Genomic DNA, 22,386 nt, shown 5'->3' with positions numbered 1-22,386 from the left:
CAGATTAACATATGGAGGAGGGAGGGGGGAATATGCAGAGAGCTGGATGGAGGAGGGAGGGGGGAATATGCAGAGAGCTGGAGATATGCGCAGATAAGCACATCCTGAGAAGACAATGGTCCATGTTTGCATAGTCTGTCACCTGGCATCGCCCGGAGGAAGGGCTTGGCAGATGCAAATAAATGGATATATTGTAGTGAAGAAGACATGCCCCCCCCTTCCGTATCAATTATACAGTGTGGTTCTATATGACTGTATATTCAGAAGTACCGTAGGTCCTACTGTAATCCAGGGTGCTTGTTCCTAGGTATCAGTGCAAAGGAGTACAACATTGGAAATATCTAACACTGCAATCCTATGCACATTTACCTGAAAGTATGTTGCACTGAATTCAGTAGGGCTTACTTCTGAGTAAAATTGCACTCCAATGTTGCTGATATTATCTACCGTAGTTGCACAAGCAGCCAGCAATCCACAAGCCAATGGCTCTGAGTCAAAGCATTTAAAAAATCAATATCCTTTAAAAATTTACCACATGGGAGACAGTCATAATCACACTCATTCTCTTGGATGGTAGCTTTACTCATCATTACTTGCTTACCCATCTGTAATATGGGACTTCATTCTGAGACAAAACTAAGCTCAGTGCAAACTAGAGAGGTTTCTATAAACTCACAGCCTCCTGGTTCTCAGGCCTGTCTGAAATGGGTGCTCAGTTTCTCAAATCATACAAAGGAATACATTTAACCAAGAGAGATTGAACACTGTACAGTAGTTTGCCTCAATGTATTACTGTCAATGTGCTGGAGGTTTTTCTGTTATTTTTATTTATTAAAAAGTTTATAAAGAGCCAACTAATTTTTTAAAAATCACAGTGGAATACAATAAAATCTAACAAAATTATAAAATACATATTGAAAGTCCAACAATGAATCAAATTGGTTCAACCCACAGCACCACCTGTGTCCCTTAATTATCTAAAAATGCTTGGCAAAACATAATGTTTTCAGCAGGCAATGAAATATCAAAATTGTAGGTGCTTGTCTGAATTACCTGGGAGCGGTATTCCAAAGGGAAGTTTTTCATGTTTGATGTTTTATTGCATCACCATCACCATCATCATTATTCTGTCGGGAGTCACCCAGAGCGGCTGGGAAACCGAGCCAAATGGGTGGGGTATAAATAATACATTATTATTATTATTATTATTATTATTATTATTATTATTATTATTTACTTTTATTATGATAAAAATAAAAGCTTATTAATAGAATGGGTGCTCAGTTCCTTGCCTACATAGCCCCATACAGTACTAGTTCAGAGACTCCTTTTACTGTATATTTAACCCAAACAAACTTAGGCATGGGGAGCACAGGCTGGTTCTGGGTCCAAGGAAGCCTCACCGGGAGTGGAGTTATGTAGCACTGGCAACCTGCAATTGGGGTCAGTCACCTGCTATGTGCCCCGTCACCTCTTCTTTCATACCACCTAACAGATGATTGATGTGGTGAGAGTGAAACTTGAAACATTAACAGAGCCAGCTGGCATTTGGGGACTGTGGGGGAGTGATTGGTGGTGGTGGGAGGCTCAGTGGCACTCACTGCAGCAGGGAAGGCAGGGCAGGCATCAAGCCCCAGTGAACCTTGCCAGGTGTATGGGCCCAACAGTTACCCAAACACACAAGGTGCTGACACTAGACCTACTGAATCAGACCAAAGCCCAGCATCTCATTTTCCAGTGGCCAACCAGATGGCTCTGGAATTCAATAAAGCTTTATGTCATTTATCTGTTGTTGGAGATATATTATTAATTTGTTTTTGTCTCTGGGATCAGAGTTTGGCAGGCAGAAGTCCCACAGCTGTCTGTCAAACTGCCTCTTTGTTCTGTTTCAGCTGCATGCTGGAAGTTCCTCCGAAATTGACATCCGACTTCAGAGTATAAAGACTCTGTCAAACAACTATGCCAGTTCCTTTTCCAGTGTTGTTTTGAGCAGACCAGTCCTTCAAACTAGTCATAGCCAATGAGATCCATGTGGCTGGGAAAGGGGGAAAACAAAACAAGTTTTTCTTCCAATAAAATGTATGACATGTCTTATTAGAGTTCAAGGACATCACACTTGTAAGTGCCCTTATAATGTTAGGCTTATGCAGCTACAGGAAATACTTGGCTTTGAGTAATCAGTAATTAAATGTCTGCTGATCTGCTATTGTAGAACACAGTCAGAGCATCTTGCAATGGATTTGGCATTCCTTTCTTGGTCACAAATGCAATTAACAGAGACAAATTACAGAGAGAAACAGTGTTTTTTTTCTGCTGGTACTCAAGAGGGTACACAGTACTAGCACCTTTTTTCTAGAAGCAAAGCACTGGAAACACACATGTTGTGTCACCTTAAATATGAAAAGAATTATTATGCAAGGTATGCCCCCCTATAATACTCCAATAAAGCTGATTGGTGGGAGATTTATAGCAAACAAAAGGAACTATTCTTCACACAACACATAAACAATGGCATATGTGCCCATCAAATGTGGTAATGGCCTCAGATAGATGGCTTTGAAAAGAGATTAGGCAAATTAAGGGAAGGATATCCATGATACCCCCAGCATTAGAGGTGGCGTGCATCTGAATACCAGTTACAGAGAAACAACACAGCAGAGGGCAATGCTATCAGGTCCTGTTTGTGGGCTTTCAATTGCACATTGGAGGCGGGGAGGAAAGTGTTTTGCATATGTTCAAAATATCCCCCCCCCTCGCTCTCTAGTATTACTTGAGGCGCTCCAGATCTTTATCTGTGAGATCAGATCCTGCCCCAGGTGCTTGATCGTGAGATGAGGGGAACTTCTTTCTTTAATATGGAAATTGCGGCAAAACCAAACCAGAGGCCTTCTCTTCCTCCGGGGAGGGTGATATGGTAACCATGGTGATGGGCGGGGCTGCGTTTGTGCGCGATGAAGTCACTGTTTTGGCGCCGCCCTGCGGCAGGCTCAGCTTCTGACTCCCCCGCCCGCGGCTCGTTTCGCCTGCGCAGGCGCGCTCGCGTCACCAACGTCGACTCCCCTCCTTCTCCTCTCCTCTTCCTTGCTTGAGGCGTCGGGCTTCCGTCGCTACGCACGCGCACTACCGCGCGGCGAAGCCTACGAATGCCCGGCCTCTTGCTTTTCCTTCCTTCGTCCGTCTGTCCCTCCCTCCCTGTGACGCAATCAGCTCGGGAGAGGCGGGGCTTCGTTGGTCAGCTGATCGCGGACGAGGGTTTTGGTGTGGATGGTCCGCGCCGCTGAGAGGGGAGAGAGTCGAAGGAGGTGGAGGAGGAGCCAGTCGCCGCCGCCGCCGCGATGCCCTCGGAAAAGAGCTTCAAGCAGCGACGCACTTTCGGTGGGGGAAGGGCTTGTGCGTTAGCCCCTCGAGGGGGGGGGGCAAGAGGGGGCTGTTACTGAGTCGGGGGGGGCGTTGGGGAGAGACGCACCACATCAAGTGGGACGGCCAAGGGAACACCTGCGAGGTGGATTTGAGTGGGGGGGGGGAGCTTGGTGACTGGAGGGGGGATACTCAGAAGTAGGGAACAGTGAAGAGCTGGGGAGATGGTCCATGAACGTGGCGGCGGGCGCTATGTGTGCTATATGTGTGGCGGTGGGGAGAGGGTAAGTGGGTCTCGCTGGGGCAAGGGAAGAAGAGTTGAGGAAAAGGCAAAACACCCCCTCCCATTGTTGGGGGGGGGAAATGAGGCTTCTCCCCCTTCTTCCCTCACGGAGGTCCTTGCTTGGCCTGTTAACGCACTCTCCGTCGGCCATGGGGGGCGGGTTTATGGGTTGGTGGCACAGTCGTATCCCCCCTTTAATACAGTAATTCCCCCATCTCCTAGTTCTGGATCTTGGGCAGAGTGATTCACCACCCACCATGACTGTTATTCCCCATCCCCCCAAATTGGGAGTGTAAGGAGGACCCCCTTGCATTACTCCCCCCCCCCCCTTGAAACCCCTTAAGGATTGAAGGCTAGCCTTGAGGATGACTGTTGGTGGTTGGAGGCCGGGGTTGGAGGGGCCTGAGGTGTTGTGTTTGAGGCGAATGCAGGGGCCTGTTGACGGCTCTGCCGGCTTCCGTGGAGCTCAAGAGCCAGAGGAGTAAACAGCCCCCCCCCCCGTGCCAGCCTCTTTCCCTGCCTGGCATCGTGCCTGCTCTGCACTCTGCTGTAGCACCCCTTTCCCCTCACCCCCAGCACTTAGAGGGTGGTGGGCCTACCCTTTGTTGATCAGTTGTCAAAACACTGGAGATGGTGCTGTTTATCTTCAGTATATTGTATTTTGAATGTGAGAAGGCCAGATTACCGTATATGCTGGATGCTGTAGTGTAGAACTTCTTGTCTGGATGCTGCATGTGTTTGTAGTTTCATTCCCAGGCTTTATCTGGGGTGTCTTCCCTTAGCGATGTGAAAGTATTCAGTACTTATGACGGATCCCCTTCCCTATTCTTTCCTGGGTTATTGCCTGCACAACTTTAAGCAGTTCAGCTGCTTGGATTCCATGGATTTGTTTGTCTCCGATCTGCTGTGTCAGTTTGTTGTTATGTGAGGAAGCAGAGGGTAATGTTGAATCATTGGGCTGCAATTTTCCTAATACTGTTGATGACCAAAACAGAGGGTGACCTCCAGACTGAAGCAGGAAGTTTTGGGAACAACGTTGGGCAATTACCTCCACCTCTCAGGAGTTAGTGACATATTAAATAACAAATATTGGCTGTAGCAAAGGCTTGTGAATTAGCTAGCCTTCCAGCCAAGTCCACCAAGTTTCAGCTTTGTAATATGATCCAAAAATCCTGATGTAACAAGCCCTAGTTAGGTTCTACTGTAAATGTCCCTTAGTTATTACTATCACTTAAAAAAGAAATACAGGAAGACTTAGGCTGTTGCTTTTGTTGTTACTGTTTTTGTTCTTCTTAAACTGGTTTTCCTGCTTGCATGTTGGAGTGGAAAAAGAATTGAGGCTTTGTTTTGCTGCTGTGCCGCTGAAAAACGAAAGTAAAGGTCGTTCTAGCTGTTTGTTTTCCTTTGCAAAGGAGTTTTGGACACCAACAGTCCTCTAGGCTGGGGGTGGGGAAACCTAGTGGAAGCTCTTTAGCTTTAAGAATGCAATAACTATAAGATATATTTAAAATGCTTTGATGAAATTAATATTTTATACTTTTAATTTACATAGAGCACTTTTCCTTGAGGGGACAGCCATGTTTTCTCACTAACTTCTAGTCCTTTTAGCAGTAAAAACAAAGAGTCTTGTAGCACCTTAAAACTAACATTTCATTATGACATAAGCTGTGAAGTGGGCTCTAGTCTAGTCTTATGCGATAAGACTCTTTGTTGTGTTTGCTCCTTTCCCATGGCCCTCAGACTGGGTCCTTGGGCTTCCCAAATGCTCTCAGATTTAGAACTACTTCAGCCTTAGCAGATTTGTTGTACTACTCTGTGCCTTTAAACCAACTAAGCTCAACTTTTTTCTTTTTCTTCAACTTAACTTGCCTCCTTTAACTTTTCACTATGAAGGGTTATGCTTCTTTATTTTTAGGATGGCATTTTCTCCCCCCCCCCCATTGTCTTAAGTTGTCCCCACCCTTCCTGTTAATAAATTGTGCTGCAGAATTTCTACTAGCACACAGGTATAGTGGGGGTGGCATCAGTTAGCAGCTTCATTTGTGGGGCTACAGTCAAAAGTGGGCAAGTACCCCTTTTTCTCTTGTGCCTCCCCCTTTCCACTGTAGCTTCTTCATTCCCTGCATGAATTTTCAGCAGCGCTTGAGTTGCATTCCCACCCTGATCCAGAAAGACTGCCAGTTAACCTTACTTCTAATGCTATCAGCTTGGGTATACTAATGTGGGTGTGGTTTAAGCGCCTCTCATTCTGCTTATGATTTATTTATTTGATTTATATCCTACCCTTCCTACAAACTGCTGCCTCTGTGTGTGCTTCTCTTCCAGGGCAATGAAACACCAATATAACAGGTTGTTCTGTGTAGATATTATATATCTGACAACACTGCCTCTTCAACCATTTAAGTACAACTTTCTTTTTCTCCCCTGTAGAACAAAGAGTAGAAGATGTCAGACTTATTCGAGAGCAGCATCCGACAAAGATACCAGTGAGTAGACTTTCAACTCTATTGTCTGTCATTTGGTGAGACTTTAATCAGGGAAATAACCTGGTAGGTAGTGGCAACACGTGCACTTTGGGGACTAGCAGTGAAATCATCCATACTAGAGGCTGCAAAGATATTTGCCCTAGTTAAGATCTTTATTTTCTCCCTCCATTTCATTTTACATAACAGAAGTCAATTGTTTGCTGCTCCCAGGTTTTCCTGATTGTGGTCCTCTTGCCCTGTTTATGCATAACTGAATGGAGAAGAGAAGGGGCTGAAATTGGGGTGACAGGTGGGGAGGAGGGCACGCTAGCCTTTCACTGCAAACCTGTGTCAGGAACGGAATTAGTTCTACCCACAAGGCTGGGGTTTTCTCTATTGCAGCTCCTTTTCACAGCTTAATTCAGGTGACTGGGTTTGTTTTAAGAATTTCAATGCTGAGCCTCATTAAAAATGCAAGGTGGCATACAATAAAATGATAGAAATAATAAAATTATAAACCACTGTAGTACAAAGTAGAATTGCATTAAACAAACCCATAGGTATCTAGCAAAAATATGCCTGTGGCTCACCATACTGAAAAGTCCTAAATTATAAGTCCTAACTTTACCATTTTCCTCCAGGTAATCATTGAAAGGTATAAAGGAGAAAAGCAACTTCCCATTCTGGATAAAACAAAGTTTCTGGTCCCAGATCATGTCAACATGAGTGAGCTGATCAAGATTATCAGGTATCTAACCTACCTGCTTTACTGAAAGGTCTCTCATTCAGGACAGTAGCTTGTGCTGTATATTAAGGGTTTCCCAAGTGAGTTAAAAAAAAAGTCAAGTAACAATCATAACAAAGGTCCAGAGTGTTTGACCTACTTGTTGGCAAAGCAAAAAAACCAACAACTGGTCTTGCTAAGCCTCCCTCCTTCCTACAGAAAAGCCTGGCAGGGAGTGTGCATGGTTGGGATCCATTGCCTGAAGGTGCCACAACTTCTTGGAGGTTGAGTGGAGAATGTTTTGTTCAGTGCCACTGCCTGTAGTTGTTCTGTATGCCTCTAGGAAGTGGTAGGAGCAGGAAAGAGGCTAGGTGGTTTTTTTGGTGGGGAGAGGGATGCTGTGTTGGTTCTGTTAGAGCCAAGGCTCTTCAGGTCTGCCTTTGCCATGCAGATGCCAGTTTTCCACCCAACTTGGAAGGTGGCAGAGATCTTCAGCAGACAATCCCTGCCCACCTCTGCAACTTCAAAGTTAGGATGGTTGCTTGATATGGAGCGGTGCCACACTCTGCATGGCAAGCATACAGTGGTACTTCGCAAGACGAAAAACACGCAAGACGAAAGAGTTTTCCATTTTTTTAGTCATTCCGCAAGACAAATTTCCTTATGGGCTTGCTTCGCAAGACGAAACGTCTTGCGAGTTCTTGCGAGTTTGTTTCCTTTTTCTTAAAGCCGCTAAGAGCCGCTAATAGCCGTGCTTCGCAAGACGAAAAAACTGCAAGACGAAGAGACTCGCGGAACGAATTTCGTCTTGCGTGGCACCACTGTATTTGCCGATGCTTGATCGTAACAGGAATTACGCTGACACAGCTTTCCGTCTCTATTGGTAACTCTTCACAGAAAGGGAACTTGATTATATGGGCTCTTTATAATTCTGGAGTGTGATGCCTGTTACTGAGTAAACTCCTTGCTGTAGCTGGCACTGATGTGCTCTGTAGTCCATTGAAATGGTTAAAATGGGTGGTTAGCATCTAAAAGCAACAACCTAACATGCACATTAGCTCTAGCAGTGTTGTCCTTCCTCTTAGGCAACACAGCAGGCCTTAAGTGTCTCACTTGAGGCTTTATAAGATCAGTTTAGTTTCAAGTCCCTCCCCCTGATGTTGCTTGGGTGAGGAGGCTGCCTTCAGAAGTGCTCTAATCACACATGCTTTCTGGTATTCATGTGATTCTTGGATGTGGCAAAGGAGACTGTTGCTAAACCTGGAATTTCTAAAGGCAGTTCTTTTTTTGTATTTTGCTTCTGCATTTAAATTTGTTAGCCATGTTCCAAGGGAAGTGTCCATTCAGTTTCCTGTCTTCTAGGCGTCGGCTGCAGCTGAATTCCAATCAAGCTTTCTTCTTACTGGTGAATGGACACAGCATGGTGAGCGTTTCAACACCAATTTCGGAGGTGTATGAAAGTGAAAAGGACGAGGACGGATTCCTGTACATGGTGTATGCCTCTCAGGAAACATTTGGAATGAAATCTGTGTAAACCATCCCCAGTGGCTTGTAGCCTAGGATAGTTTTTACCCCTCCCTCCCACAGGAAAAAACAAAGGGATGTCACCAACCTGCTCACAGTAGTTGTGCTTAGCGGGTGTTCTCACCGTACTGTTTTATTTGTGAATATTGAACAGATGAGTGCCAGTATAGACAAGCAGCGCAGCTTTGTAGACCTGCTATAAAATTTGCACAGGCACATTTGCTTTAAGCCTCTGGAATTTTAAACTATACTGTATGTGTGTGTTAAGTTGCCAATAAAAGGGATGTTTGCATTAATCATAGAAAATGGGCTAGCATTTAGCAGCAAACTGAAATACTTGCGTGTGACATCTCATAATGTTAAATCATGTTTCAGCTCCTGAAAACTGCTTGTTAAGAAAGGGAACAAATAGGAATAATGGTCTGCTTCTTTTAACCTTTTTTTGATAGATCAGTGCATGTGATGAAAGGGGTGGGCATTAATTCATTGGTACTGTTACTTTAGAAGGCAAAACATCAGATTGCTAATTATTGTTATATACCAAACATCACAGCTTTATGCTAGTTTTAGGAAATATATACATAACTGTTGTCAAAGAAAAGCTTCAGTCTACCCAGAGTTTGGTATTCTGTTCTACACCTTGTTAAATTTATTCTAATTAAATCAACCCAAACCCTCAGCAAAGAGGACTTCATTTTGTCAGTCAGAAAGCATTGGGAGGTAGCAGGGTTTTGAGGTTAGCCAATTGCCAAAGTAATACAGTAAGCATTGGCAAGCCTTGCAGCTGTTGATGTTTCTCTTTATATTTAGCATATTAACCTCGCTACCCAAGTTCTTGATTTTCATTGAAATACATGAAGAACATTTTTGTATTTCCTCGTTGGCAGAAAGCCCTTGTTTCCTTTAGCTGCATTTCAAACTATCAAAACTCAAAAAGAATTTCCCTTTGTTTTAGACTGGGCAATATCTAAAATTGCAAAGAAGTTTGATCACTGCTTCCAGTCAATTGCATAGGGACTTAGATTTTGCTGTAAACAGGGTATGTCCTGTGCGAAAGGAAAGTAATTCAGATAGTGTCCTGCTTCCCCATTTGTTATACAGTGAAATGTAGTAAGCTAAGACTTATCCTTGTATATTAATGCATGTGAATTTAATTATATGTTATAGCAAACAAATTTTTATTATGTGGAAAAAAGAGGCTAAATCTTGACATGCTGTAAAATATCAAAATGACATGCAGTTTCTACCTTTGCATGCATCTGTTCAATGCTTGCTTCTAACAAGTTCACTGTGAGCTTTTACTTCACTGTAAAATTTTAAAGTCTTCTGTTCAGTTACTATTTTTTCATAAGACAGCCATCCTTACAATGGGCTAATGGCTGCTCTTGTATAAATGTTGATTTTTCTTTTGTTTTTTAAAGTGCTGAAATGGATGATTCCATCTCAACTTGATTAGAAGTTAAGCTTATATACAAGTCCATTTTAAAACGATCTTAATGCTGTATATGAAGAGCAGTAGACAGAATTGAACAAAAGCCTTCAGCCTCCCACAACTTTGGCTCAGATTCCTTTACTGTTGCAGAATAGAACATTGTCACAAAAGTAGGAGATTCTGTGGCCATACTAATGACACTTGTGAAGATGCTTGAGCTATGAAAATCAACACTGCCTGCTTTCTGAGTGTGGGCAAGATACTGGATTCCAAATGAAACTGAGAATTAAGTACCTGTATGAGAACATGGAAAAGCTCCTGACGGAAGAAACTGATATCCCAGGCTGCAGTGTGGCTTTTCTGTACCCTTCAGAGCACCTACCTAAAATGGACAACTTGCAGATAATGCTGTTGGATAGCTCTGCAGTACCTGTCTACAGCTGCCACATTTGAGACGATGCATGTTTATGTTAGCCTTTGGTTGAACCTGCTGCGCTTGCAGTAAGTTTTCTTTAGCCTCCCAGTGAAAATGGAAAAAAATATTAAAAGTGAGGATGTCTGAAAAGACACTACTATAGTCTTTAATTTTTGTTCAGTACATTAAATTTACTCAGATAAAAACATTCTAAAAATGTACAATTTTACCTTTAACAAAGTATAATAAAACATAAAAATTCAAATACCAGAATACTTGACATTTACAATTCAAAATCAAATTAGGTGGATATTAAATATTTACAAAACTTTTAATATTTATATAAAGTTACATGCACATTTGTAATATAATGTAAAAGAAATGGCTCGAAATGGGCAGAGGTGTTTCCTTCATTCCTAATGGAAAGTTATTTCTGAAAAGAAAGATGTTAACCTGTGCTGCAAGACATAGGCTCTTCCTATGTTTATAAGAAGTTAGTATGCAGAAATAGTTCCAAAGGTAGTTGGAAGAGTAAAAATTGTTTGAATATTTGTTGCTTTCTGAATTACTATTTTAATTCTGCCTTTGGCCATATCTAAGTAAAGCAGCTTAAGAGGCTTATAAGTGTCTGTTCAGAAGCAAAACAAAATACCCACCCTTCCCTCCCACCTTAAAATAATTAAGTTGGCCTCAGTTTAGGGCTTTCCCCATAAAATGGTATTGTACCCATTGAATAACTTGCCTTTTACTTGGGGTGGCTTACATTTGGGTGTCTCTAACAGAATTCTAGGCTGGCATGAAAAAAAGGGTTTGACATAATTCAGAAAGACCCTTCTTTGTTCAGGCATGGGCCCGCATACTGCTCGAGAAATTTACCATTAACTAAGTCTTGCCTAGTTAAAACCTTAATTATATGCAAATAGCAATTCTCCAGCAGTTTGCCATGCCAGTTTTTAGTACATAGTATGTTTCATACAGACAAGGGCTTTTGATGGTTCTGTTTTATGCTCTCTTCATGACGCAAGTTACATTCTCTAGTGTAAAGTTTCAGCCAAACTATGATCTATGCAGCTAGTGTCCATTCCTCTTGCACTTGAGTCTTGCTTCAAAGTCCTCTGCCTGTATGAAACATTGGCAGCCACTTTGTGGATGAAATAGTAGAGAACAGCTTTAATAAAATTAAGTCACTATGTAGGCTTGCCTTTCTATGTCTCAGTTTACCTTTAGAAACGAACAAGGCAATTGGCTCTCCAAAGCTTTCCCCTGGTAATTCCACTTGTCCACTAGTTAAGTTAAACATAGTTTTGTTTGACAGCCCAACAGCTAGCTGAGACAGCTTTCTTTTTGTATGAATGGAAACCATATTTCTGAACATCATACTGCTCATGGGGCCATGTTTCTAGAAACTTTCCAATTTAAATGCCTGATAAAGGCTTTCTGTTGATCCTGGAAAGTTTGTATGGTGTTTGGTTATTTCTGTTTAAGAACTGATACATTTGGCTTTTGGCACATTTTGGGCCAATGGGAAGGCTCCCAACTTTTAAGAGTAAACAATAACTGACAGATTTAGTACAGAGTGGCATGTTTCTGCTGATGTCAATCAGGGTCATTAAGGCAAAGTAAATTGCTCTGTCAGTTCTCATTACCTCTGGTAGTTTTACAAGTTTCCTAATGGTATCCACCTCTATTAGCCGTCTCAGAAGTTCAGTCATTACACGCATAATTAAATATTGTGGGTTGGATCTAACCCTATATATAATACTGTTTTGGTAAAGCCAAACTGAGGATATGAAAGTCTAGCACTTCATTGCATAGAAATAACTGAAGTTGGATGTAGGGCTGCTACAAACCATGTGTTTTTACAACTTTGGACTTGGTCTCTATGAAGCTGAGAAATGGCAGGAAGCTCATGCTAAGCTTCTCCCAGAGTTGAATATGCAAAACCCATTGAATGCCTACACCCAAGAGAATACACCAGTTTGTTTTTAAAGGCAACAGGTAAGGATAATAGAGCTTATTTCTGATGATATAGAAAACAATAGTGGAGTACCTGGTTTTCTGTCAATCCTACCATTATTTCCACAAGATCCACTGTTTTACTACCTCATGGATATGCAGTGCAGTGATACAGCCAACCCCACCTCCCTGCACCTTCAACCATACAATACTTTCAAGCAGAAATACTCATTTGCCACCTCCATAGTAACATTGTGCACAGCCACTAAAATGTCCTATGTGGGGCAGTTTAAACTTCAGCCCTATCAATGAAAGAAGTAGCTACAACCAATTCAGCATGAATACAAAAAGGTATGCCTCCTTTTGACCACGTAGGTCTACAATGTTTCAGTTCTGAGCTTTGCTGGCTTTAGTGGAAAAGAATTCTAACTATTTAACATCAAAGCCAATACTCTACGTATTTCAAATAAAGGAGGCAGACTACAAACCCGAGTTGTGGTTAAGATGTACAGCTGTTTCTTACTTTGTGACTTCTATATCCTGTAAGCAAGAGCCTTTGTAGAAAGACTTTTGCTATGCAAAGTAAAGCAACAACTTGCAAACTCTGCTGCAGGAGTCTGTGTTTTAAAACTCGGTTTCAAAGGTAGAGTACTGTTTCCTGTGGCAGAAACTAATATATGGTAAGATTTGAAAGTTGTAGAGGAAAAGTATTTTTTTAAAGACCTGTTTGAGCTCAGTCTCTGGCACTAGACCCTTGGAAACGTAAGTTTAATCCATGACTGACAAATAAATGCCGACAAGCATAGCATAACCATTTCTAGAATGAACTGAAACTTCTACCTTTGTTCTTTTGGAAGAGAGGGAGGGTTAAGATTTCTTTATTAGAAGTTCACATAGCCTGCTGGTGCCTATTTCCAACCATTGGAACGTCTCTCACACTGATCTCAGTCTGCTAAAAGTGCAGATAGAATTATACATTCTTCTGTAGTGCAATCCTTTAAAATCCCAGAGTGTGGTGCCTGATTAGTTTTTGAGAAAAAGTAGACATGTTTACCTAGCCTCAAATGTCAGAGTCCAGCAGGCAAATGGCTACTGTACCGTCAACCTCTAGCTCTCACTCCAGATTACAACATAGCTGCCCGGGAGTTCGAGTTTCCAGCACAGAAGATCAAAGTATGGCAACATTCTTCAGCAAAAGTGCAGGAGTTTGTTTACAACAAAAAAGGGTAGTTGGCCAGTTTCACCTCCCACCTGGAAGGTCCAACATTTAAGATCCATGTTATAATTTTGGCAAATCAGTAAAAATGGGTTTGATAAACCCCTAAGCTTCAGTTTCTTCCTAGTGTAGTGAAGTAGAGCACCTTTGGATTAAAAAAATAATGTTAATAAGCTCAACAAGTGGACTTCTCAGATTCCAATTTGAAATTCTGTAATTACTCCATGGGCTTTTGCCATCACAAAAAAAAGAAGTCCATGGAGTTACTGTCAATCTGTGGAATCTAAACTTTCAGCTGGTGGAGCATATTTTAACCGAAATGTACCTGCATGGAAAAGAGAAATACAAGTCAGCACGTGTAAGACTTTTGTGAAGTCTACATTTCACAAGCAATGACACATCACACAGTTGAGCACCATGCTGTTCATAGATAAGGAATGAACATATTAGCAGTAGCTGTGAAATAAGGCAAGAGCACCATGGATACCGGTTTTGAGCGTGAGCAATCTCAAAGCTTACTACCACAAGAAACCAACCCCTTATTACCCCACAAAACTATCTGGGCTCTGCATGCTCACGCCAGAGGAACATTTTACCACTCCTGTACTTTGGTTCTCTCAGGTTTGCTTCAGAGGGCTACTGCTCATCCACAAAAGTACAAACTATTGGCAAAGTGTGAGACCTACAGTGGATTCCACTTGAACATGCTCAGACTTGCCATCACTTTAAATTACTGACCATTTTCAGATTTTCCTTTATCTACCACCCCCTTTCCCCAAGCAGCCAAACCTGTATTCTGAGCAATCTACCAACTGCACTTCTGGGAAGCCAATTATGTTCCTAACCTTGTCGATTGAAATCCATTGGTGGCTGCTTGCAGTCTTGAGCTCGGTGACCACTGGCTCCACAATTGTAACAGGACAGATTCCCATTCTTTTTATGGCCTGTACCACTGTTGTTGCTCATCATCCCCTGTGCTTGGTACACCCCTGCTGTACTTGCCATAAAGCTTTGCATTGGTGGCACTGCAAACGTAGACTGCCCACTCATGACAGAGTCTGGTGTTATGCCACTGTTGTAAGGAGAGTGAACCATAGGGAAGGCTGAGCTGCTGTTGTACTGCTGTGTGTTGATGTAGCCACTGCTGCACAGTGGATTGAAGGGCAGAAATGGGAAAGTAAACACTGACGGTCCGGAAAAGGGGTGCTGGAAGTAATTAGCATAACTGACAGTCATGCCGCTTGAACCACAGTTCCCACTACAGCCACAGGAACTGCACACCATGCATCCAGGAGGCTGCTGCTGATGGTGGTGGTGATGGTGGTGATTCTGATTTGGTACTGGGATACTTCCTCCTGAGCCACTACTACTGCTGTTGTAGAAATTGTTCTCGGCAGCTGATGAAAGCGTGGGGCTGGAGCTGGGAGCAGGACAACTGGGTAGGTTTGCCATATTTGCAAAGGATGTGGAGGGGTGACTGCTAGAAGAGGCAGTGTTGCTATTTGCACAGAAGCTGCTGCTGGGCATTGGGGCTACTGGCATACTGCTCAGGGCAGAAAAGGCCACTTTGGTATTGGCTGTATAGAGAGCAGTCCGGGGGTTTATTATTGCTGGGGACACACTGAATTGCATATTATTGGAGCAGGAAGACTGCCCCACAATGGTTGAATCAGTAGGAACTGAAGAGGATACCAGGAGTTTTATGGGGGGTCGTGCCACATGGAAGACGGTGCTGGAAGTTACAGTGGCTGTGGTGCTTGTTTCCACTATTATTCCCGGCTGCTGGGTTGTTTTCACCACTCTGTCTAGAGTAGAAGCATGTACCATTTTGGTCCTTGGACCAAAGTTAATTGAAGGTGTAGAGGAGCCATTTTCAGAAACTCCAGAGAGCACTTGCATGGGCTGATGGGGAGAGGCTGGCATCCCATCCACAACAGTACTCCCAAAGCTCTTCTCCATCTTGATGCCACTTCGAGGTGTGCCAGGTGAAAATTTTGTCCTGTCTTCTAAAGACAAAAGCGAGTGCATAGATGACGAAAGGAGCTTCATGTCTGTATTTCCTCGCTCTGATTTGTGCATAGAGTTCAGTATTCTAATTGGAGTGATGTGAGGGGAGCCCGCAGCTATCATCTGTACTGGCAAGGTGTGGTGACCGGATGGACTGGACACGGCATCATTCTGCACTGGTAAAACCTGAGCAGTGGGCCTGGCTGAGCTGGAGTTGAAGTGATTCAATAACATTACTGGCTTCTCCTTTTCTGAGGCTTCCAAGTGGACCTCTAAACCTACAAGATAGACAGATGTCAGGTACGACCAGTCACCTAAATGCGTTAGATGCTGCAACACAATGAGACAGCTTTCCTTACGTCTCTCATTCTCCTCAGCACTGTCTGAGCTCTCCTCCCGGGTATGGATTCCCATGGGGCTAGAAGAGGAGCTGGAGTATTCTGAAGAGCTTCCTTCGCGGGGGGTTGAGAGGGTTGGCTGATCAACATCGACACGTAACTCTTGTGGAGGCGGGGAAGAGAAGAAGAAAAATCAAGTCATGTGAATGGTACTGTTAAGTCATTTTTAGACAGACAAAATCTGTTGCGACTCCCAAGTACATTTAGCTGATAGCCATTGTTAGCCAGGCTCAAAAATAGATCCATGGAAAGTAATTAACTTGAGTCTATTAATTCAATGGGTCTATTCTTCTAAGTATGACTATCCTGAACTACATTGCTATCCAGTATGTTACAATAATTAGACAAGCGCCAATCTTCCCTGTGTAGGACATATACATATTCAAACCACATAGCCTGTTTACCTGCTGTATGGTTACCACGAATGCTTTGGATAGGACCAATATGAGTGGTAGGAGGAACTCTGGCCACCCCAGTGCTCAAGGAAGGAGATGTAGCTGGATTGAGGGTCCGTTTCTCAGACTTTTCCCTGGAATGAAAAGGGAAGTGTGGGAAGCAATTTATTAAAATAAACTTGGGATTTAAATCTGAATTGGTTCTCTAATTTAAAGTATGTGTGGTATCCAACTAACTTAGAGTAAGCCCACTAAAGAGGTTCTATTCTATTAATTTCAATGGGTTTCCCTTGAGTAAAAATTAGCTGCATATAACCTACTGGTATTTTTAGATTTATTGTTCTAGACACATGCATGGGGTATAAATGCAACAAAGTTTTAATTCAACTAGTGCTGAATTAACCCAGTCCTACTTCTGGGTTTTCCTTAGGCAAAGTCCACAGCAAGCATTTTTACTGGAAAAATTAGGAGGAAAAGATCCTGAAATAACATGGAAGAAGCCAGTTTTCTTTAATACCTACTTTTCCAACTCCAGCTGGGTCTTGAGCTTCTTCTTTGCACCCATTGTAAGGGATTCAAATTTATTCAGATCTTCTTCAGTAAGGCTCAGGAACTTAGATAGGAAAAAAGGGAAAGTGAATTTTATAGTATGCATTTAAAAATGCTGTCTAATATGGCATACTTGACAGAAGCTTCATTATGAAACTAATGAATATAGCTAATTTACATATTTTGCTTAGTTTTAAAGCAAAATATGTAGATTAGCTATATTCATGAGTTTCATGAGGTGTTATTACAGTAGCTAAGGCTCTAGGGACAAACAAGTGTTTAACAGCATCCTAGTATAGAGATGAGCAACAGATTTGGGGACACTGTGGCTTCCATGCAAAATCAGCTTTTAAATTTGTTTTGTTGAGCTGTTGCTACTGATGCATGCCCTTGATCATTTCTGTTATTTTGTCAAGCTACTCAACAACTGAGGTTGTCTCAGCATCCAATTTTATGTAAAATTATTCAGTAGTTATTTGTCAACTTGCAGACTAAAGGAACTTGTCAGATTCAGAAAATCCAACCCAGACTTTATTTTCAGGCTTATTAATATTGATAATTATTCTAATAAAAGCAGAGAGAAATACTACAACAATACCGCATTCTGCTATTAAATTCAATTTATATTTCATTATGTATCTTTTATAAAGTGTCTAAGATGTGCTAAGCACTGTACACAGATTAATGATATGATGTATTTGAAAACAAATTAGAGCTTTAGATTTGAGAGCAAAAAATAGAGCAAAGAATCCACTAGAGGGCACTCTGATATATATTTTTTTTATTAAAAAAACACCCCAAGAGTAACGTGATTAGCTTACAACATATCTGAACAGAGTTGTGAATAAAACTGTTAAAAAGAGTGACATTCATTTGAGCAAGGCACAGCATCTCCGCTCTTTCTCAGATCACATGAGGAATTTTGCTTTCTAGGAACAAATACTCATGCATCCAGAAAAAAAGACATCATAGAGGGATGTTTGATCTATGTGCAACAGCTTTTGTTAGAGGGTAAATACTTGTAGTGTGTCAACATTTCACAAAGAAACTTCTAAATATTAGATGAAGACTTTTGCCAGAAAGCCAAATCGCTGAAGAAGTCATATCAGTATTTCTAATCAGTCTTAAGCCTATCCCAAAATTTGAATTCTCTCTCTATACCACAGATTAATACAGCAAAACAAACACAGCAAACTGTTCCCCCCTACCCAAGCCAGGACTCTACCTTCTCCATTGAGAGCTGTTTGAAAACAGGGTAGTACTTGTGCAAGCGTAGTTTCCGCAGCCAGTCTAAAATCCCATTTTGTTCCTGGGGGGTTTGAGGACTGGGAGTCAATACCGATGAAGAGTTCTCCAGCTGGGAGCGGCAAGTGAGTGAGGATGCAGCCCCACCTGTATGAGTGCAGTGGGGGAGTGCAACAGGTGTAGCGGTCGGATGCTGCACATGATGCTGGAGACTGTTCTGTGAAGACTGGATACCAGCTACGCCACAGATAGGTCTGCAAACATAGAAGGAGAAACTATTCTATGCATCAAACCAAGAACAGGAATGCTGTACATTCTCGTTTCATCCTAGAGCATGTCCCTTGATCCATGATGCAGTTTGCCATCTTTCTGAAGAGCCAGCATAACAATGAAAAGTCAGAGGGCTGGCGAATGTAAGGCCACAGTTACTCCAGCTGCTTAGGTTAAGGAATTACTGATCTGACAGTGCCAACAGGCATAACCAAGAAAAGGGAGCAGAAGTGAGGATTATGTAGATGCAGTAAGTCACTAACCATCCTGCATATTTACTTCAACATGAGCCTCTTGTATAGAAACGTAGGGATGAGTTTTAGCTGCTTTTCATAGGCCAGTTCTAAGTTAGCATTTATATCCTCATAAGTGTTTTGGGGAATTTGTTTCCATGGAAGAATATACATGGGAAATCTTACATCAGAACTGTAAATGATGTGTTGATTTTCAAAGGCAACTAAACATTTTCTATGTTAATTCTCTCCAATGAAATAAAGCACCTGTACAAAGTAAAATGCCACCTTTGAATGTCTTTTGAGTTTATCATTGGGTCATCTAAACGTGCTCAGAACAGAAGGATGACATAATGCCAGCAATACCAAATTTATTCCACACAAAGAATGAAGGGGCAATCTGTGAAGTCACTTTCAAAGTGATAGTGAAAAATGTTTCACATAATGTAGAAATCTGAATAGCATGCTATAGCTTCCCTACATCACACATACACTAAATTCATCTCACCTTCCGGAAGCACCCAGCGTCGTACCTACTTTATAAAGGGAAGTGTTGCCTGGACCTAGAAACAAGGAGATCAGGTGTTTGGACAAGGCCTGAGTGGTAAAATGTCTATTCACATGTTTGTTAATAGGGAGAAATGAATCATAAAACTCACTTGAACTTTGAAATTGCTGGGAGTGAGATGAAGTGCTGAAAAATTTCTTGACGTGGTCATTTTTCCAGATGTGGGAAGGTAATGATGCCAAATACCTGAAAAATGATTTCAACTGAGTAATGGTGTCTTTGCATTTGCACCACAAAGATCAAAACTGCAGCTTTAACAGAAGAGTGCCAAAATGAGCATTTTAGCACACAGGACACAAACAGCTACTTGACACACTATGGAAATACCAGGCACACATACTGAGGAGGTCCCTACAGACAAATGCTATTTGTTACAATGTGTAAATTGTCACAAGGAGCCCTGAACCTCACAAGTAGTCAATGAGAAGAATATGGTTCTCTCTTGATACGGAGTATACACAACAAACGCAAACACCTACTAATTTCTGAAATGCGAAGTGGGTCATATTAACACTGCAATGTGCTAAAAAAACATGAATCTAATCTGAATTTGTACGGATTGCTGCTAACCGAGCGCTATAAATCACAATTTATATATATGTATATGTGTAGGTGTGTACAAATGCATGCCACTTCTCTCAAAAGTTGTTTACAATACACAGAAGAACCATAAAACTAGTAACAGTTAAAAGTCAACTAATCAAAAAACATAATTTCAGAAACAAAGAAAAATTCAGTATCAGCAGTCAGGAAATATCTGGGTAAACAAAAAGGTACATTAGGGAGCTCATTTCACAAGGTGGGTGTTGTTGTTTAGTCGTTTAGTCGTGTCCGACTCTTTGTGACCCTATGGACCAGAGCACGCCAGGCACTCCTGTCTTCCACTGCCTCCCGCAGTTTGGTCAAACTCATGCTGGTAGCTTTGAGAACGCTGTCCAACCATCTCGTCCTCTGCCGTCCCCTTCTCCTTGTGCCTTCCATCTTTCCCAGCATCAGGGTCTTTTCCAGGGAGTCTTCTCTTCTCATGAGGTGGCCAAAGTATTGGAGCCTCAACTTCACAATCTGTCTTTCCAGTGAGTACTCAGGGCTGATTTCCTTAAGAATGGATAGGTTTGATCTTTTTGCCGTCCATGGGACTCTCAAGAGTCTCCTCCAGCACCATAATTCAAGAGGAGCTCATTTCACAAGGGAGCTCATTTCACAAGGTGGGTATCATAACATAAAAAGACCCTGCTCTGAACCCCAGGCAGCCAAACTTCAGCATGGTACCATCATAAGAACCCCATCCAAAGACTACAATGACCTGGGCAGACTATATGGAAAAAGGTGGTCTTGGAGAGAACCTGGTCCCAAGCTGTTAGGGCCTCACTGGCTAAAATCAACCACTTAAAACTTCCCAAGGTAAATATTTAAAATGGAGGACAAATTTTGAACTGTACATGTAGACAAGGATGGAATTGTGAACAATGAAAATTTCAGCAGAGGAAATATTTTATAGTACATAATAAATTACATAATAAATTTTCAAGAGATCAACAGAAGTGAAAGATAGCAGGCAGGCTTTTAAATGTTCTCCTCTGCGAGTGCTTTGCTTTCTCTTGAAATTAAAAAGACTGAGCTCCCTAGAAACATATGCTAAGTACATGCTATATATAAACATATTGTCATAATTTCTCCATAGGCTTGTTTGAAAGCAACTAAGTATTTGAAGGTCCCACAAGCTGCTTAGAAGCAGGAATGGAGAAGAGATCAAATTGGGAATATGTTTCTCTTGCATTTACATTTTTAATCACAGTTCTGATCATTTACTAGGGATCACAAGACCCAAACTGTTAAGGCAGTATTGATTTGCAGACGAGTGGGGAGAAAAATAAGCAAACCTCAACAATCCAGACCAAATCACAACATCTGGCAAATCAACTGGTATGTGCTCTTCTGGAACCCTTGGCCCAATTACAATCTCTATGGTCCCATGACTGTGGCTTTATTTTACAGTGATCAGGGACATGTGAAAATCATTAATATGAAAAATGCAGGCACTACAGTTTTGGAGCCTCAAACTTGTAATGAATCCAGTTTTTTTAAAAAGAAAAAGAATCTGGACTCCAACTCTTCTATGAAACAGCAATCACTGTATGGATATGCTAGTTAGTACAGCAAAGGTGGACTAATTAAAACTGATCCCAAAAGCCCAGAAACCTCATGTCATTTGCAACTTGCAAAGCCAATAGCTGCAGTGATCCAAGTTATTTGTACTATTATATTGCTCATGTCAGCGAAACATGAATTTCAATACTGGGAAGAAACTAACTAAACGTTGATGCACTATTTGGTTTGTTACCAGAGGCACATCCTTCCTGTCTCAGCCCGGGAAATTACTTGTGCTGCTCTGTCAATCCTAGCAAAAGTGAAGAAAGACATTCCTTGAGCCTAAATGATACACAGAAATTTTGTTTCCAACACACCACTGAGTACTATAAATTATGATTTTCTAAACTTGATTGGAGCCCTCAGAATACAGCCAATTTCCCGCTAGAGTAACTATTTTTATCTACTGAACCTGGCTTATCATTTCAGGGGCCAAATAATGTTCTGACCTAGTTAGGATCTAAAAAGCTGCATCGGAGTCCTTAAGACTCATCTGAGCTGCATTACCACAAGCTATAACTTGGGCTTCTGCTGCTAGTATGATTCCTTCTTTGTACTTTAAAACTTGCTTGTTAGTGGACTTGGCACCATTATTTTCTGCCAAAATGATTCACCTCTCTTGTCACTCAGGCCATGAAGTGGGATCTCTCCATGTGCAGGCTTCCTGTCCTCTAACAGATCCATCACAAACTACTATTGCCACTCAAAGGTCCCTGGTCCCTGAAACAATTCTACCTCTCTCCTTATGCATGCAACCCAAAATGCCTCCTCAAACCACACCTTTGCTGGGAGCCTCTAGAACAGCTCCCTAGTCCCAATGCCCTGCTGTAATTTAGTCAAGAATGGGTAAATGAAATAATGGAAGAATGTTTATTGCTGCCATCATTGTTTCACTGTGTCTGTTTTTATATTTGTAAGCCCACTGGGAGTAAAGACCAGTCAAACCTGTTCTTTGTAAAGTGCTGGGTAAATAGATGGTGCTATCAAAATAAACTTTCACAAATGGCTGATATTTGGGTATCTGGTGGGCCCTTTTGGCTCCTAAAACTGCAAACAAGGGGCCAATAAAAACCCCTACCAAGTAGAACTGCTTGAAAGACTTAAACATGTGTAATAGCAATTCAGGTACAGCCACTGCCAGTGCTGGTACTGGGTCCAGAAGGTACTAGATATGCCACCCCGCATTTGGAGCATAATTACT

At 41.9% G+C, this 22,386-nt stretch overlaps 3 protein-coding genes across 4 annotated transcripts in view; 1 reads left to right on the top strand and 2 right to left on the bottom strand.

Annotated features, from left to right (window-relative positions):
* LOC310711640 (farnesol dehydrogenase-like) overlaps positions 1–22,386 on the bottom strand; it is a 241,642-nt gene that overhangs the window by 39,637 nt on the left and 179,619 nt on the right. The gene's annotated exons all lie outside the window — the stretch shown is intronic.
* Positions 3,050–8,649, top strand: MAP1LC3B (microtubule associated protein 1 light chain 3 beta). Its single transcript, XM_083513883.1, has 4 exons — positions 3,050–3,375; positions 6,071–6,126; positions 6,747–6,853; positions 8,192–8,649. Exons 1-4 carry the CDS (start codon positions 3,336–3,338, stop codon positions 8,361–8,363), a joined length of 375 nt encoding a protein of 124 aa, XP_083370009.1. The 5' UTR covers positions 3,050–3,335; the 3' UTR covers positions 8,364–8,649.
* ZCCHC14 (zinc finger CCHC-type containing 14) overlaps positions 9,322–22,386 on the bottom strand; it is a 37,894-nt gene continuing 24,829 nt past the window's right edge. The window contains exons 6-13 of one of the 2 annotated variants that reach the window (XM_083513581.1): positions 19,129–19,223; positions 18,978–19,032; positions 17,947–18,220; positions 16,694–16,785; positions 16,182–16,306; positions 15,739–15,879; positions 14,218–15,657; positions 9,322–13,697 (exon numbers count right to left, since the gene is read on the bottom strand). In XM_083513581.1, the coding sequence (XP_083369707.1) occupies positions 13,642–13,697; positions 14,218–15,657; positions 15,739–15,879; positions 16,182–16,306; positions 16,694–16,785; positions 17,947–18,220; positions 18,978–19,032; positions 19,129–19,223 (2,278 nt within the window). In that variant the 3' untranslated portion in view covers positions 9,322–13,641. Of the gene's footprint in view, positions 13,698–14,217; positions 15,880–16,181; positions 16,307–16,693; positions 16,786–17,946; positions 18,221–18,977; positions 19,033–19,128; positions 19,224–22,386 lie in introns of both variants that reach the window. The other variant, XM_083513580.1, reaches the window with a different exon arrangement.

Source organism: Podarcis liolepis (assembly GCF_965112155.1).
Source record: "Podarcis liolepis genome assembly, chromosome: 7".
NCBI lineage: Eukaryota > Metazoa > Chordata > Lepidosauria > Squamata > Lacertidae > Podarcis > Podarcis liolepis.
Note: the sequence above shows the minus strand (reverse complement) of the source record. Positions and strands in the feature narration are given on the sequence as shown.